Source organism: Chelonoidis abingdonii, unplaced genomic scaffold (genome assembly GCF_003597395.2).
Source record: "Chelonoidis abingdonii isolate Lonesome George unplaced genomic scaffold, CheloAbing_2.0 scaffold0004, whole genome shotgun sequence".
In the NCBI taxonomy this organism is placed as follows: Eukaryota; Metazoa; Chordata; order Testudines; family Testudinidae; genus Chelonoidis; species Chelonoidis abingdonii.
The window spans coordinates 216,696-231,618 of NW_027424265.1; the positions used below are offsets into that span (position 1 = coordinate 216,696).

The window sequence follows — 14,923 nt, forward strand, 5'->3', positions numbered from 1 at the left end:
ACTAGACACTTTGAAACGAAAGCCCCATGTGAGCAGCAGGGGCCTTCTTTGCCCCACCCCTTGGGGTTCCAGTTGCAAGGGATGGCCAGGAGCCGACCCCACAGCCCAGCTGCAGCCAGTTCCCCTTGCCCGCTAGTTTCCTGTGAATGCAGAGGTGCTACTGAACACCCAGCCATGCAGGGGCCGTCGGCTGTGGGGGCATGGCTGGGGGAGTCACTGCACTTCCTGTGTTTGTCACTTTTCTGAGCGAAGCAGAGACGCGGCTGGTGGCTGAGCTGAGAACCCAGCTCCCACCCCAGAGCGACCGGCTTTGCATGGCGCTAACTCACCTTCTGCCAGTGCTGGGTAAGTGACCTCCCTCGGCCCCCATCCCTCTGTGTGTCTATCCAGAGATCCCCTCACCCCCATCTCTCCAGCCTTCTCCACCCCCAACCCCTCCCAGGAGCTCTCATCCCATCATGGTCCTCACTCGGTTGGGGAACGTGGCCTATTGGTCATGGCCACAACCCCTGACTGCCAAGGAGGGTGCAGGGAGGGCCCCCCCACATTCCACCAGGCTCCAACCCAGGGGCCTTTGGCCTACCAGTGGTCTGGCAACCAAGGCTGCTTAAGGCTGTCCTCCCTGGGCCAATTCGTCTCATCCCCAAATGGGTACGTTTAGTCCAAGGCTTTCCCATGGTGGGGAATTTCAAACCAAATAAGTAAGAGGGGGTTACCCATGTCCAAGCTTCACAGGCGAGGGGGCCAGGGATACTTCCCTCTCTGACTGTTGCCCACTGTGGGGTTTGTAAACCCCATCACACACTCCCTCTCCAGCTTCTCCCCCGGCCCATGTCTGTAGAATCCTAGAATCACAGAATCCTAGAATCACAGAATATCAGGGTTGGAAGGGACCTCAGGAGGTATCTTGTCCAACCCCCTGCTCAAAGTAGGGTGACCAGCTAGCGGAAGTGAAAAATGGTGACACTCTTTTTCAAGGTGCGCAGTGTAGTTCTCTATATAAGACAAGCCCCCTACTATTGGGGTCGTCCCGTTGGGATGTCTGATCACCCTAGCTGTCCCCAGCTGGGAGCGACGTCTCCTGTCCTTGCTAAGAGTTCCTTGCTGGAGAGGTGTGTTGGGTGGGGGGCGCACTCCCCTCTCATCCCACTGCGGGGTTTGAAAGTGCCAGTGGGTGGGGATCATTGGGGGTCCCCTCCAGCCCTCTCCCCTCCCCATGGGCAAGATGTCTCCTTTGGAATCCAGCAGCAGTGTCACTTGAGATTCCTGGCCAGGGTTACCCCTGGCTCATGATGGCTGTTTCTCCATTCTCCCAAGATCAGCTCCCCACCTCCAGAGTTCTTCCCGCCCCCACGCTAGCCCCCCGTAACATCGTCCCCCCCTTAACAATCTCCTTTCCTCTTCCATTCCCGTGTCCCCTCTCCAGGGGCTCTGATCTGTTCTCCTCTCCCACGCAGCCTGTCTCCTGACTGTCCCACGGATGGTCTCACCTGCAGGTAATCATCTCTCCTGCCTCCTTGAGATGCTACCTCCAGGGTAGGGAAGGGTCTTGGAGTGGGGGGAGCCTCCCCTCTGAGCACACAGTGGAGGCTGCAAGTGTGACACAGAGGGAGGCCTGCTGCATTTCCCTGCGATCAGACCCAGCCTCCTGTGGACGGGGACTGGAGAGCATCCCTGCCTGAGGCCTGGTTGGTGAGATGAGTTTGTGGGGTCTCGGTCTCCAGCGAGACAGGGGCTTGCCACAGTCACTGACTGCTCCCTGCACTGACAGCCTCAACAGAGGGCTTGGCATTGTGTGGGGAAGAGTTTGAGGGGTCCCAAGAAGCCCCCTTCACAGCATCCATCTCTCCTTTCAGCTGCAGTGCCTCGGCTCCCCCCCCACCCCCACGATCTCCACTGGCCACAGACATTTGGAGACACAGGAGTGGGGGGGTGGGGGAGCAAGGGGGGGTGGGATTTGCCAGTGAGATGGGCGGAGCTACAGGTCTGGGGGTCCCTGCTGGGTCTAACCTGGGCCAGACTCCAGCACTGGCTTTCCTGTAAACCCTCTGCAATTACAGATACCAGCCCCCAGCCCTGTCACTGACTGTGAGCCCACGGGGCCCCCGTCCCGCACTGGGGGATCTCTGACCCTCGGCCCCACGGCGCCTGCCAGTGCACTCAGTATGACCCTCTGCCCAGCCCCGGGATGCTGCATGCTGGGTTGTCCAGCTAGACGTGCTGGGCCCACCGAGCTGGGCCGATGGATCCATCCACACAGGGCCAAGCCATGTCCGCAGCTGTCCCAGGTGCAGGGGATACTTGAGAGGAACAGGCCATGGAACCTGGGCTCTCCTCTCCACCGACGAGTGTCCCTTCACAGCAGGGGATGGCACATTTTGTGGGACCCTTTGGGGGGCACATGGCCGGGCTGCCTGCAGAGCTGCCAGGCGCTGCAGAGCCGATACCTACAAGCAGCAATTGAAAAACAGGCTGCAAAACCCACCCAGTCGTGGAGGAAACCCATCCCCCTGCTCACATCCGGCTGCACTTCTCACCGTCCTCCCTCACCCGGCAGCTGCAGTTCAGCAGAGACGCGGCCTCCACTGGGCCCTGGGAGCCGCACAACTCAGGAGAGGGAAAGGAAGCTGGTGCACATGGGCGGCACGTGAACCGCCCGTTGTGGGAGGTAGTCCCCAGCCCACCCCTTCCGCCCATCTTCCCTGCCAGAGCCCCAGCCCCCCTCATCCCTTCCCTGCCCCAGTCACCCCAAGTCTCAGCCTGGGCTGGGGCCACAGGGGAAGAGCAGGGAACCATGAGGGGGCCTTGGGGTGGAGTATAGGCACGGCCACACCTGGCTGTTTGGGAAGCCTTGGCCTCCCCGGCCTGTGAGACCCACCTCCCGTGCTGGTGGGGCTGAGAGAGCCAACATGGATCACGCATGGGGATCGGCCTATGTAATAAAAACTGCAGTTGTGCCCTGGGGGCCATGCTGGGTGCTCTGCTCCTGTGTCCACGCCATGGCATGGGGAATTCGGAGCTAACGGCAGCGCTCAGAGCTTCATGGGGGCCGCTCACGGGTGGGATGGAGAAACCTAAATGGAGAAGTCCCGTAACCACCATCTCCCTGGTTTTCCTTCTCTCCCACCTCCACAGCATTTCCAGAAGTGGCTCCCCGGGCCCCGACACTGTCTGTGAACCCCCACAGACCCGCCTACCTCTCTGGGGAATCCCTGAGCCTCACCTGCTCCGTGCCCAGAGGGGACCAGGTGGTACAATTCCAGCTGTGGAAGGACGGGGCGGCACAGCCCCCCATGGATAGCCACAGGCAGCAAGTTCACAGCTTCCCTCTGGCACACCTCAGGGTGCAGGACTCCGGGACGTACACCTGTGCGTATCGGGTACAGCGATCCGAAGGACAGAGGCAATCCTGGAGGAGTAACCCCGTCTCCATCTCTGTCTATGGTACCATCAGCACGGGCTCTGGGGCAGGTTATTAAAGATTGAAGTGGGAGGAGGAGAGCAGTTTCCTTTTCTTCAAGGCAGGCACGGGCTGGGAAGCCGAGCCCCCGGAGGTGATGATATTCTGCCCAGCAGGTGTCAGGGGAGGAGATGCCATCTCCAATGGGTTATCAGCATATGGGGGGCTCTTTCCACTGGGTTACTGGGAAGCGTGATTTACTGGTGGTTTATCACAGGATATTTCATAGATGGGGAGCTCAGTCCTGGGCCAGCAGATGGGAGGAGAGTCTAATGTATGTTCCTATGCCGGGGTCTTGCTACCACCTATTCCCTGCTGTCCCACTCCATGGGGAATCCCCTGTTGTACTGACCCTCTGACACTATTCCAGACCCCCCCACCCAAGCAAGAGCCATCTCCTCCATCCAGCATTGTTCAGCCCCCTTGCCAGCCCCCCACCTCTCCCTGAATCCTCCTACCCTGTCGACATATCACCCTCACCCATTCAGCTCCCGGCAGCATCAGGGTGCAGATTCCCCACCCAAAGCAGGGAGTGGATCTGGGAAGGGGACCCCAAGCCCCATGGGGGCTGCCTGGTTTGAACTGATGGTGGACATGGGGACCAGTAGGGTGTACAACTGCAGGTACTGGTGAAGGGAACTTGGGAGAGACATCCTGCCCCGACAGAGCAGTGCCATGCGGATGTCAGTGACAGGGGAGTTCCTGTGTCCATCGCTGGTGATTTCATTGTACTTCCAAAACTTTTGGCAACCGCGTGATCACCGGTCCATGCAGCAGCAATTCCTTGGTAAACACGGCATTGGAATCTGTTGGTTTTCCATCCAGTAGAGGAAGATGGTGAGAGTCAAACCCAGCAATCCGCTGCTCTTCAGCCTTGCTCGGGGCCCGCGTTTCACTGCCACACAAACAGAGCTGGTACACGCACGGTTCTGCAGATCTGCAGCATTGTAGAGAGCTAAACAGTCCCTGTTGTTACAAGAGGGGGACAAGGAGATCCGGGGAATTGTAGACCAGCCGGCACAGCTTCAATACTTAGAAAGATACTGGAGCAAATTATTAAACTGGAAGATAATAGGGTGATGAGAGAGAACCAGCAAGAACAAATCACTCCAGAGCAACCTCATTTCCTCCTTTGATAACGCTAGTGACTTAAGGCATAGAGAGGAAACTGGAGACGTGATGTACCTCGATCTGAGTCAGACCTTTGACACGGGGCCACATGCCATTCTCACAAGCAAAGCAGGGAAATGTGGTCTAGATGAAATTACTGTAAGGTGGTTGCACACCTGGTTGAACGAGCATACTCAGAGAGTGGCTATCAATGGTTTGCTGTCAGACCAGGAGGGCGTATCTAGCGGGGTCCCACAGGGTGGGTCCTGGGTCCGGTACCATTCAATATTTTCATTAATGACTTCAGTAATGGAGTAGCGAGTATGCTTGTAACATCTGTAGATGACACAAAGCTGGGAGGGGTTGCCAGCACTTTGGAGGGCAGGTGTAAAATTCAAAATAACCTTGACAAATTGGAGACTTGGTCTGAATTCAACAAGATGAAAGTTGGTGAAGACAAGTGCAAAGTAAATGCGCAACTACAAACTGGAGAATAACTGGCTAGGTGGTAGCACTGCTGAGAAAGATCAGGGGGTGACAGTGGATAACGTGTTGAATATGAGTCATCAATCTGATGCACCTGCACACACGGGTAATATGATTCTAAGTGTATGAACAGGCATGTTGTGGGTGAGACACGGGAGGTCATCGTCTCATTCTACTTGCCACTGGTGAGGCCCCAGCTGGAGAACTGTGTCCAGATCTGGGTCCTGCACATTAGGAAAGATGTGGACACATGGGGAGCGTCCAGAGAAGAGGAACAAGAACAATCAAAGGTTTAACAAACTTCACCTACAAGGAAAAGTGAAAAAATCTGGGCATGTTTTATTCTGAGGGGGGCATGATAACAACCTTCAGACATGTGAAGGGCTGTCACAGAGGACAAGGATCGATTGTTCTCCATGTGTGCTGAAGGCAGGACAAGGAGTGATGGGCTTCACCTGCAGCAAGGGAGGCTGAGGTTAAAGATGAGGACAAACTTTCTAGCTCTAAGGGGAGTTGAGCTTTAAAGGGCAGTTGTGGAATCTCCATCACTGGTGGTTTTCAAGACCAGGCAGGACAAACCCTGTCAGGGGTCTCAGTTTACTTGGCCCGGTCTCAGCACAGAGGGCTGGACTAGATGCCCTCTCAGGTCCCTTCCAGTCCGACCTTTCAGTGATGCTAAATGCCCAAAACATGCCACGGCTGCTGCTCTGAGCGTCTGTATCTCTCACAGCCACACACACATTCAACTGCAGCTGTGTGCGGTTTCATTGCTGTCTCTCTCTGTCCATTATTCTGGTGTCTTCCCCCAAAACACTTCTCCCTGGCTTAAGGGGATTGGCGCCATGGGAAGCCCTTTTCAGGGGTGGCCGGCTGAACCGTAACCAGAGACGTGAGGGTTTTTGAGGGGTAAGTCTGGAAACTTACGCTGGGTGATTCACAGACTCTTCGATTTCCAGGCCAGAGGGTCAGGCTAGTCTGCTCTCTCGTAAGACAGGACATTCTCCGGGCTAGGAATGGGACTCAGGGAGGGCTCTCAGGAGCTTTGGGAGAGGGCATGGGGATGCGTACGAGACTCTCATTCAACGTTTCTCATTGAACCTTGTGTTTTTCAGACCATCCCACAGCCCCAGCCCTGTCCGTGAGCCCTCTGCACCCTGTGTACCTCCCTGGAGAAGCTGTTACCCTCCAGTGCATGGCTCCCCTTGGAGCTCACCCAGTTACAGGATTCCAGCTCTCCAGGGTTGGTGGAAGGAACTTCTCTTCTGGAAGCAGTGACACCCACACCCTGAGCATCACGGGGGTGGGTGATGCTGGGTCCTTCACCTGCCTGTACTGGATATGCCTATCCAGATGGTGTATCCAGTCCTGGGAGAGCCGCCCCATCTCCATCAATGTAACAGGTGAGCTCTGCGCTGACTCTCACACATTTCCCCCTCAGGTGTAGGGATATTTTATTCATCTGTCTTGCAGGCACGGATGCGGATTTGCTCTTGATCTTGGCCTCCTTTTGCTGCTGTGTTTGAGTTTGATTCACTTTCTAATCTAGTCACTCAGTTTTCCTCATCGAAGTGGCAGAATTTCTCTCCTATTCTGTGGAATTTTTTCTTCACATATCTTCCTTGAAGTCTCCCGTCCAATCAGATTGGGATCAACGTGGCTGCCCATCTGCCATCAATATGGCAGTCCAATATGGACGCCCAACTGCCAGTAACATGGCCACTCAAATACCAACAACATGGCAGCCTAACTTCAAGCGACATTGCCGCCTGATGAATCCAGCATGAGTGCCCAAGTGCCTACAACACGTCTGCCCCATATGGCCTCCATAGGCAGCTTGACCGGGACAATCAGCTACCAACACATGACAAGAACATGAATGTTCCACTTTGCTGGTCTCTTTGACTGTAGATACCTCAGTCAGCCTGGCCTCAAGGTTGAGGAAACTGCCATGGGTCAGTGGGACTTTAGAAAAGGTGGGTGGGATGGGAATTTAACTATCAAAGCACCTGCTGACTCCTCCCCATTGGGCTCCCCTCAGATCCACCTTCCGAGCCAGTGCTGAGCGTAGATCCCCAGTCGGGAACGGTGAGAGAAGGTCTCCCCCTGCTCATCAGCTGCATCGCCCCCAGTGACACTGGTGATCGGAGGTTTCACTTCTACAAGGGTGGAGATGAGCTCGTTCCTGGGGACGCTGAGTCTGAGATCAGCACCACAGAGCCCGGCATCAGCTCTGTGAACGTCTCAGTGCTCAGAATCCCCCGGGCCGGTCCCAACAACACCGGGGTATTCACCTGCGGGTACGAGGAGAACGTGGGTGGAAGGTGGATCCCATCCCCCAGGAGCCAGGCCGTGAACTTCACCGTGAACATCACAGCGACAGGTGAGTTTCCCTATCCAGAGAGTGTCTGCCCAGCTCCGATAGATAGAGCATTACTTTTGGTTCCTGACCAATCCCTTGTCACCTTTTCTCTTCTCTCACAAGCAGCCTTGGCCCAACCTAGGAACATGCTGCTGGCATGTGGGATCCTTGTGGTTCTGGGCATGGCTCTGGCTGCCCTCGTCTGCTACTGCAGGAGGAACAAGAGAGGTACGTCAGTGAATTATAAGCACCAAACACTCCCAGAGCTCTAGTTATTTGAGTCTCCCTTGAATCCCAAAACTAAGCCAAAACCTGCATGTCTCCTTCTCTGCACCCTGGTGAGTTGTACCTTAACTGGCCACATGAGTGATGTTGAGTGACATTATCAGAGCTGAGTTAGCTGTCCCTCTGGGGCTCCCGGACCCCTCACCAGCTCCAGCAAAGGAGAGATTGGGATGGGGAATGGAATCGGCGTGGGAGCAGAAGACTCTACCAAGCCCTCTAATATTCTCAGCTCACAAGGAGCAGGCAAACCCCTGCTGAAATGTCTAGGGTTCCCTCCAGCACAGGACTGGTGGGTCATCAGCATGTGAACGCGTGGTGGAAATGGAAAAGCACCTGTAATAAGAAATGCTCATAGTCCTGCTTAAATAAAAGGACCTTCTCTTGTCCACCATAATATTGTAATGCCGTGAGCAGCTCCCAAGACTTCAGTAGTGAGTCTATGGGGAACCAATGTAAACACTGATGTTAAATGATGTTCTGTACCTCGAAATGAGAATCACTTGAGGGACAGGTCAATGAAAACCTGTACACCCTATCAAGCGTGTATTGGTGAAAATAACAATGAATATACATTGCCAATCAATGAGTTGTAACCTGTACATTCCAGTGGAAGGGGGATCTCTTAGGAGTGTTCTGCAACATTTTATGCAATCAAAAATAGGCCCTTTTATTCCCCACTTTATAGTTGGGAAACTGAGACACAAAGCAAGGACATGACTTACCCAAGGTCCCACAGGAACTCTGTCGTAGAGTCAGGAATTGAATCTTTGTCTCCCAAGTTAAAGAACAATTCCACAACCCCTGGAGTATGCTGTCTTTCTAAAGAGGGTCTCAGGCAACTTGTTATGACTAAAAATGGTTTTCAATGATTTACAGGAATAGGGGATATGGTCTGGGTTTAGATCAAGTGTTAGGCTTTAAGGGTAAGACTAAGTATTAGGCTTGTTAGGGGTTATGGTTAAGGTTGGGGGAAAGGTTATGGACAGGGTTAAGGCTATGGGTATAATAAAGGCTAGGAGTTAGGATTAAAGTCAGGAATGAAGACTAGGGTTAGATGTTAGGGTTAAGATTAGATTTTATTATTAGGATAAAGATTAATGTTGGATTTTAGGGTTACAAGTAGATTTAGATCTTAAGTTTAGGTTCATAGATTCATCAAATCCAAGACTGGAAGAGACCCCTGATAATCTAATCTGACCCCCTGCGTAACACAGGCCAGAGAACTTCCGCCAAATAACCCCGAGAGCAGAGCTTTTAGAAAAACACCCCTGTGACGGGTTGGATCACAGAAACCCCCTTGGGAGCTGCCAACTGATGTGCCAAGACTACCTCTGCTCCTGTTTTCCCTGCCAGCTCAGGGCCCCAGCACCTTGTCTTGCTGAGCCAGACACTTCCCTCTGCTCCAACAAAGACCCAGGGTCTGAATTACCTGCCCCAAAATTGCAGGTTTACCTGAAAACAGCTCACAGAAATGTGCTTGTCTTTAACACTTAGATGCCCAACTCCCAATGGGGTCTAAACCCAAATAAATCTGTTTTACCCTGTATAAAGCTTTTGCAGGGTAAACTTGTAAATTGTTCGCCCTCTATAACACTGATAGAGAGATATGCACAGTTGTTTGCTCCCCCAGGAATTAATACGTACTCTGGGTTAATTAATAAGTAAAACGTGATTTTATTAAATACAGAAAGTAGGATTTAAGTGGTTGCAAGTAGTAACAGATAGAACAAAGTAAGTCACCAAGCAAAATAAAATAAAATGCCCAAATCTATGTCTAATCAAACTGAATACAGCTAATCTCACCCTCAGAGATGCTTCAGTAAGTTTTTTCCTCAGACTGGACACTTTCCAGGCCTGGGCACAATTCTTTCCCCTGGTACAGCTCTTGCTCCAGCTCAGGTGATAGCTAGGGGATTCTTCATGATGGCTCTTCTCTCTCACTTTGTTCTCTTCCACCCCTTTATAGATCTCTTGCATAAGGCAGGAATCCTTTTGTCCCATTCTGAGTTCCCACTCCCTCATTCTCAATGGAAAAACACCAGGTTAAAGATGGATTCCAGTTCAGGTGACATGATCACATGTCACTGCAAGACTTCATTACCCACTTGCCAGCACACACATGTACAGATTCCAAGATTCCAAACCACCATTAATGGCCCACACGTTGCATAATTACAATAGGCCCTCAGAGTTATATTTCATATTTCTCGTTTCAGATACAAGAGTGGTACATTTATACAAATAGGATGACCACACTCAGTAGATTCTAAGCTTTGTAATGATACCTTACAAGAGACCTTTACATTATATTCACGTATTAAATTTTAAAAAACCATATACACTGCACAACATCACAATCCCATCTTGTTTTTAAAATTGTCAGTGATGGAGAATCCACCATGCCCCTTGGCAAATTGTTCCAACTGTTAGTTACTCTCACCATGCGAGATGTATGCCTTATTTCCAGTCTGAATGTGCCTAGCTTCAACTTCCAGCCCTTGAATCAGGTTAGCCCTTTTTCTGCTAGACTGAAGAGCAAATTATTAAATATTTGTTCCCCAGTAGATATTTATAAATAACTTTGAGGTTAGAGGATAAGGTTATGGTTAGGGTAAAGGTTAGGGGTTAGTGTTAAACTCAGGTGATGAGACTACATATAGATAGCAGCAGTGGGGTTAAGCTTAGATTTTAAGATTACGATAAAGGTTAATGTTTGATCAAAGGGTTAAAGTTAGTTTGAAATGTAAGTGTTAGGATAAAATTCCCTACGGAAAGGAGCAGCTGTTACATTTAGTGCTAAGAATAAGATTAGAAATTAAAGCCAACTGCTAAGATTAATGTTAAGAAAAGCTGATGGAACTACATTTCAATATTAGAGTTAATGTGAAGGTCCTGGGTTCGGGTTAAGTTTAGGGAATCAGGGAAAAGATTTCAAAAACCTCAACTGTCTCCTAACTTTGTGGATCTATGTTTAGTCAGTTCAACAAAAGTGAACCAATGAAATCTGTGCCCCCACGCCCCAGTCAGGCAGTTGTCTCACCACACTCTGTCTATCTGCGTTTTAGTTCCGGAGCCTTCGCAATATCTAAGAGGATCTGAGCCCGGGGGAGGCGATGGGGAACTGAACTCCAGGAGGTGCCATGAGGAACTGAAACCCAGCAGTGTCGGAGTGGAGCTATCGGGAGAGGTAACAGGGATCTCTTAACAACAGAGTTTCAAACACCTCCGCAATCGAGAGCCTCCTTGAGCCTGCAAATTCCTTGCAGAGAAAATAGTCGGGGGGGGGGAGGGTCGGGAGGAGAGAAACTGAACCGCACATTAGCTCCATCAACCTGCCATTCCTGCTGGGGTCATAACCATGGGGGCTAAAATGTGCAAAATTCCACAGCTCCATCAGTTCCCTTCTATTCCACCCTCACCATAGTCACCCTGAACAGCACTATAGGACAGGAAATGAAGGAGAACCCCATATCCAATAGACACTGCAGGTGGGGCTCAGAGAGGCAGGATGGATCAGCTGATTTGGGGATGTGCTCAGGACACCTGGGTTCCATCCCCAGCTGGGGAAGGGGGGAGTTCCGAGGGAACATCAATGAGTGGGGGGGCCATTCTGTGTCTCAGTAACTCCCCTTGCTACGGAGATTGGGGCAGAAGGGGGTGTTAAAAACTGACGGCAATTGTGGAACAGCAGCAAAGTAGGGGGTGACACACAGCGCAGGAGACTCCTGCGTCCCGTACACAGCATAGCAGGGCAGAATGGAATAAAGAAGGGCTGCGGGCAGGACACCGGGGTTCACAATGTGACACATGGGAGGGAAGCACCAGGGGATGGTTAATGATCCGGATCAGGTTGAGGGACTGGTTTGATAGCTCATTAGCGCCCCCTTGGGGGGGTTGTGAATTCACCTCTCCCCTCACTCCCCTGCTGCCCCATTCACTCTGTCTCTTCCCTCCCCAGGGCTCCGATGTGTACACACTCCTGACCTTCCCCTCCTCTGCGACGCCCTGAGCACTGGGGAAGAGGAATGGACCATCGGGAACAGAGGCGGTGCTGCGCCGCGAGGGGCTGCCACAGCACGTCCCGGGAGCCACTCGGTGAGGAGCAGGAAGAGAACCCAGAAATCCACATCGGGGCCCTTTAACAATCAGGGCTCAGACACCCCAGCCTGGGCATCTCCTTCTGTGGCCTATCATCCAGCTGCCCTCATACACACATGGACTGGGTCCCATCTCCTCCAGCAGGGGGCAGCAGGGACACACACACACACACACACACACACACACACGAAGAGCAGGGCCGATCCCTTGTCAGCAGGAGGCAGAAGGGACATGGACACACACACACACACACACAAACACATGCGGAGCAGGTCCCATCCCCTCCATTGGGGGCAGCAGGGACGCACACACACATAGCAGGTCCCATATCCTCCAGCAGGGGGCAGCAAAGGGACACACACACACACACACACACACGGAGCAGGTCCCAATCCCTTGTAACTGGGCGGGACTCACCCCCCCCACGGGGCCTCCTGCTGGTCCTCCGTGGGAGTTAGCTTGAATTTTCAGCTGGAGCGCCCTCTGCAGGCTGGTGATCGCCTTCCGCTTCGTGCTTCTGGCCCCATGTTCCACCCTAGACCCGGTGCCCACCTTTTTACGTGGGGTTCTGCCCCCGGGCAGTAACCCTTTCTCCTTAGGGGTTTCCCCTCCTGGGAACCCCCCCCACTCTATCCCCACTTTGCCTCGGGTCTTGGCAACTGGCCCAGTCATTGCTAAGCCCCCACGCCGCCCTGGGGCAGACTGCAGTGTTAGCCTCTCATCATCGGCAAAGGGGTTTGGACCTGCTGCCTTGGCCTATCCCTGGGTTGCACCCTGCAACCCCAGTACCTCTTAGCCTACTCCTAGGCCGCAGCCTGGGGCTTTCCAGGCAGGAGCTCCCCAGCTCCGCTGCCTTCCCCAGCCCTTCTTCACCCTGGGTACCTTGTCTGGTCCCTTGCAGCAGCCAGGCCCTTCTCCCTCTGAACACAGAGAGAGAGACTCCTGGGCTCCTGGCTTCTCTGCCCTTTTTATAAGGGCCTGTGGCTCAGTTTGGGGCGTGGCCCCAGCTGCTGCCACTTCCCCCAATCAGCTGCTTTCTCCAGCCCTGGCCCCTTTCCTGGGCTGTTTTTAACCCCTTCAGGGCCAGAGCAGGGATCCACCCCGCTACACCCCTCCATTGGGGGCAGCATGGACACACACACACAGAGCAGGTCCCATCCCCTCCATTGGGGGCAGCAGGGACACACACACACACAGCAGATCCCATATCCTCTAGCAGGGGGCAGCAAAGGGACACACACACACACACACACTTTTCCTACTATTCTTAACCTTTATCACTGTCTCTTGCTTTCACTGCATTTGCTGTTCCATTAACGTTCATTCTCCAAGGACAGGGACTAAACTCAATTTCAGTTAGAAAGGCATGACTCTTTCTGTCCCAAACTGCGCAGTTCTGTTGCTGGGAGGAGAAAGGAAACATCGAGCCCTGGGCAGAAGCGGCTCATGAAGAACATCCTTCCCACCTAGGGGAGTTTGCAGGAGCTCCCCATGAGCGATTGTTGATCACATCAAGGGGAGAATGACTGGAAGGTTCAACCAGGCCAGGCAGCTGCTGTGGGGTCTGGGGCAGGGACACCCCCTTTGGAGAGACAGATCCAAAATGCAAAGAGCCAAGGGGGAGATCCTGGGGAAAAACAAGACTTTTTTCTTGGCTCCAAGCTCCCTGGGGAACAGCATTGAAAAGGCATCGACCCAGTTCTGAGTCTGATGCTGCAACATCGGAAATGTCCCTCCCCCCACCATCTCCCTTTGCGATGTGCCACCCACAGCCACTGCTCTGCTGTTGAGATCCCAGATCCCTCCCCTCCAACCTCTACTCGGCACCTCGTTTCCATGTTGAGGCAGGACCCTTCTACCTCCAGCCCCCACTCTGCCGGGCACAGCCCAGGATGCAACTCCCACTGCTCAGAGACTCAGGCCCCATCTACACGACGCGTGAAATTCGATTTTAGATACGCAATTTCAGCTACGGGAATAGCGTAGCTGAAATCGAATATCTAAAATCGAGTTACTCACCCGTCTTCACCGCGCCGAATCGATGTGCGCGGCTCGCAAAGTCGAATCCGGAACTCCGTTTGTTTTGGTGGAGTTCCGGAATCGATGTAAGCGCGCTCTGGGTTCGATATATCCCCGTCTAGACGAGACGCGATATATCGAACCCAGAGCTTTCGATTTTAACACGCCGAAATGGCGCGTCGTATAGACGTGGCCTCATAGACTTTAAGGTCAGAAGGGACCATCATGCATCACCTCCTGCACCTCACAGGCCACAGAACCGCACCACCCACTCCTGTAATAGACCCACACCTCTGGCTGAGTTACTGACATCCTCAAGTCATGGTTTAAACCAGGGGTAGGCAACCTATGGCACGGGTGCCAAAGGCGGCACGTGAGCTGATTTTCAGTGGCACTCACACTGCTGGATCCTGGCCACTGGTCCAGGGGGCTCTGCATTTTAATTTAATTTTAAATGAAGCTTCTTAAACATTTTAAAAACTTTTATTTACTTTATATACAACAATAGTTTAGTTATATATTATAGACTTATAGAAAGAGACCTTCTAAGAATGTTAAAATGCATTACTGGCACACAAAACCTTAAATTAAAGTGAAGGGTATGGGGTGCAAGGATGATGGGGTTCAGAGGTACAGGGGGACAGGGCATAGAGGTGCAGGCAGAGGGGGTGTGGCAGTGCAGCCGGAGGGATATCAGAGACCAGACCGAGCTCACCTCTCCAGGACACGGTGATGGGCCGGCTCTCCCTGGATGGCACTTCTCGCCCGGCGTGCAGTGTCCAGTATGCAGATGTACAGCCCAGCCATCCCCTTCTGAGCCCTGAGCTCCAGCCAGGCACCCCCAGTCCATTCAGGGACTCCGTGAGTGATCAGCCCCACTGGCTGCCTGTAGAATCTGTATCTGGTAAACCCCTTTCCCCGGGGAGCTGAGAACCTGAGTGTCACCCGTTCCCCTGGGACATACATGGGGTATGGGGGAGCCAGAGTGAGCTGGGGGGGGTGGGGGGCAGCTCTGGGGTAGATGGAGAGTAGGGGGCGGGGGAGAGGGAAAGAGACAGCTCAGGTGAGATCCCCCAGCTCATTCTCCAGTGAGCCCAGAGGTGGGG

The 14,923-nt window shown here is 53.0% G+C and overlaps 1 protein-coding gene across 1 annotated transcript; it reads left to right on the plus strand.

Moving 5' to 3' along the window:
* The first annotated feature begins 200 nt into the window (after positions 1–200).
* Positions 201–11,980, plus strand: LOC116839026 (immunoglobulin superfamily member 1-like). Its single transcript, XM_032804670.2, has 8 exons — positions 201–345; positions 1,458–1,496; positions 3,136–3,444; positions 6,169–6,456; positions 7,095–7,436; positions 7,542–7,643; positions 10,766–10,887; positions 11,659–11,980. The coding sequence occupies exons 1-8, from the start codon at positions 201–203 to the stop codon at positions 11,707–11,709; spliced, it is 1,398 nt and encodes a 465-aa protein (XP_032660561.1). The 3' UTR covers positions 11,710–11,980.
* Positions 11,981–14,923: the final 2,943 nt, after the last annotated feature.

Excerpts from the sequence above, each read along its gene's own strand:
- LOC116839026 (XM_032804670.2), top strand. The coding sequence starts at position 201 with ATGGCTGGGGGAGTCACTGCACTTCCTGTGTTTGTCACTTTTCTGAGC. Across the intron at positions 346-1,457 it reads TCACCTTCTGCCAGTGCTGG|CCTGTCTCCTGACTGTCCCA; the intron begins GTAAGTGACCTC and ends TCTCCCACGCAG. Across the intron at positions 6,457-7,094 it reads CATCTCCATCAATGTAACAG|ATCCACCTTCCGAGCCAGTG; the intron begins GTGAGCTCTGCG and ends GGCTCCCCTCAG.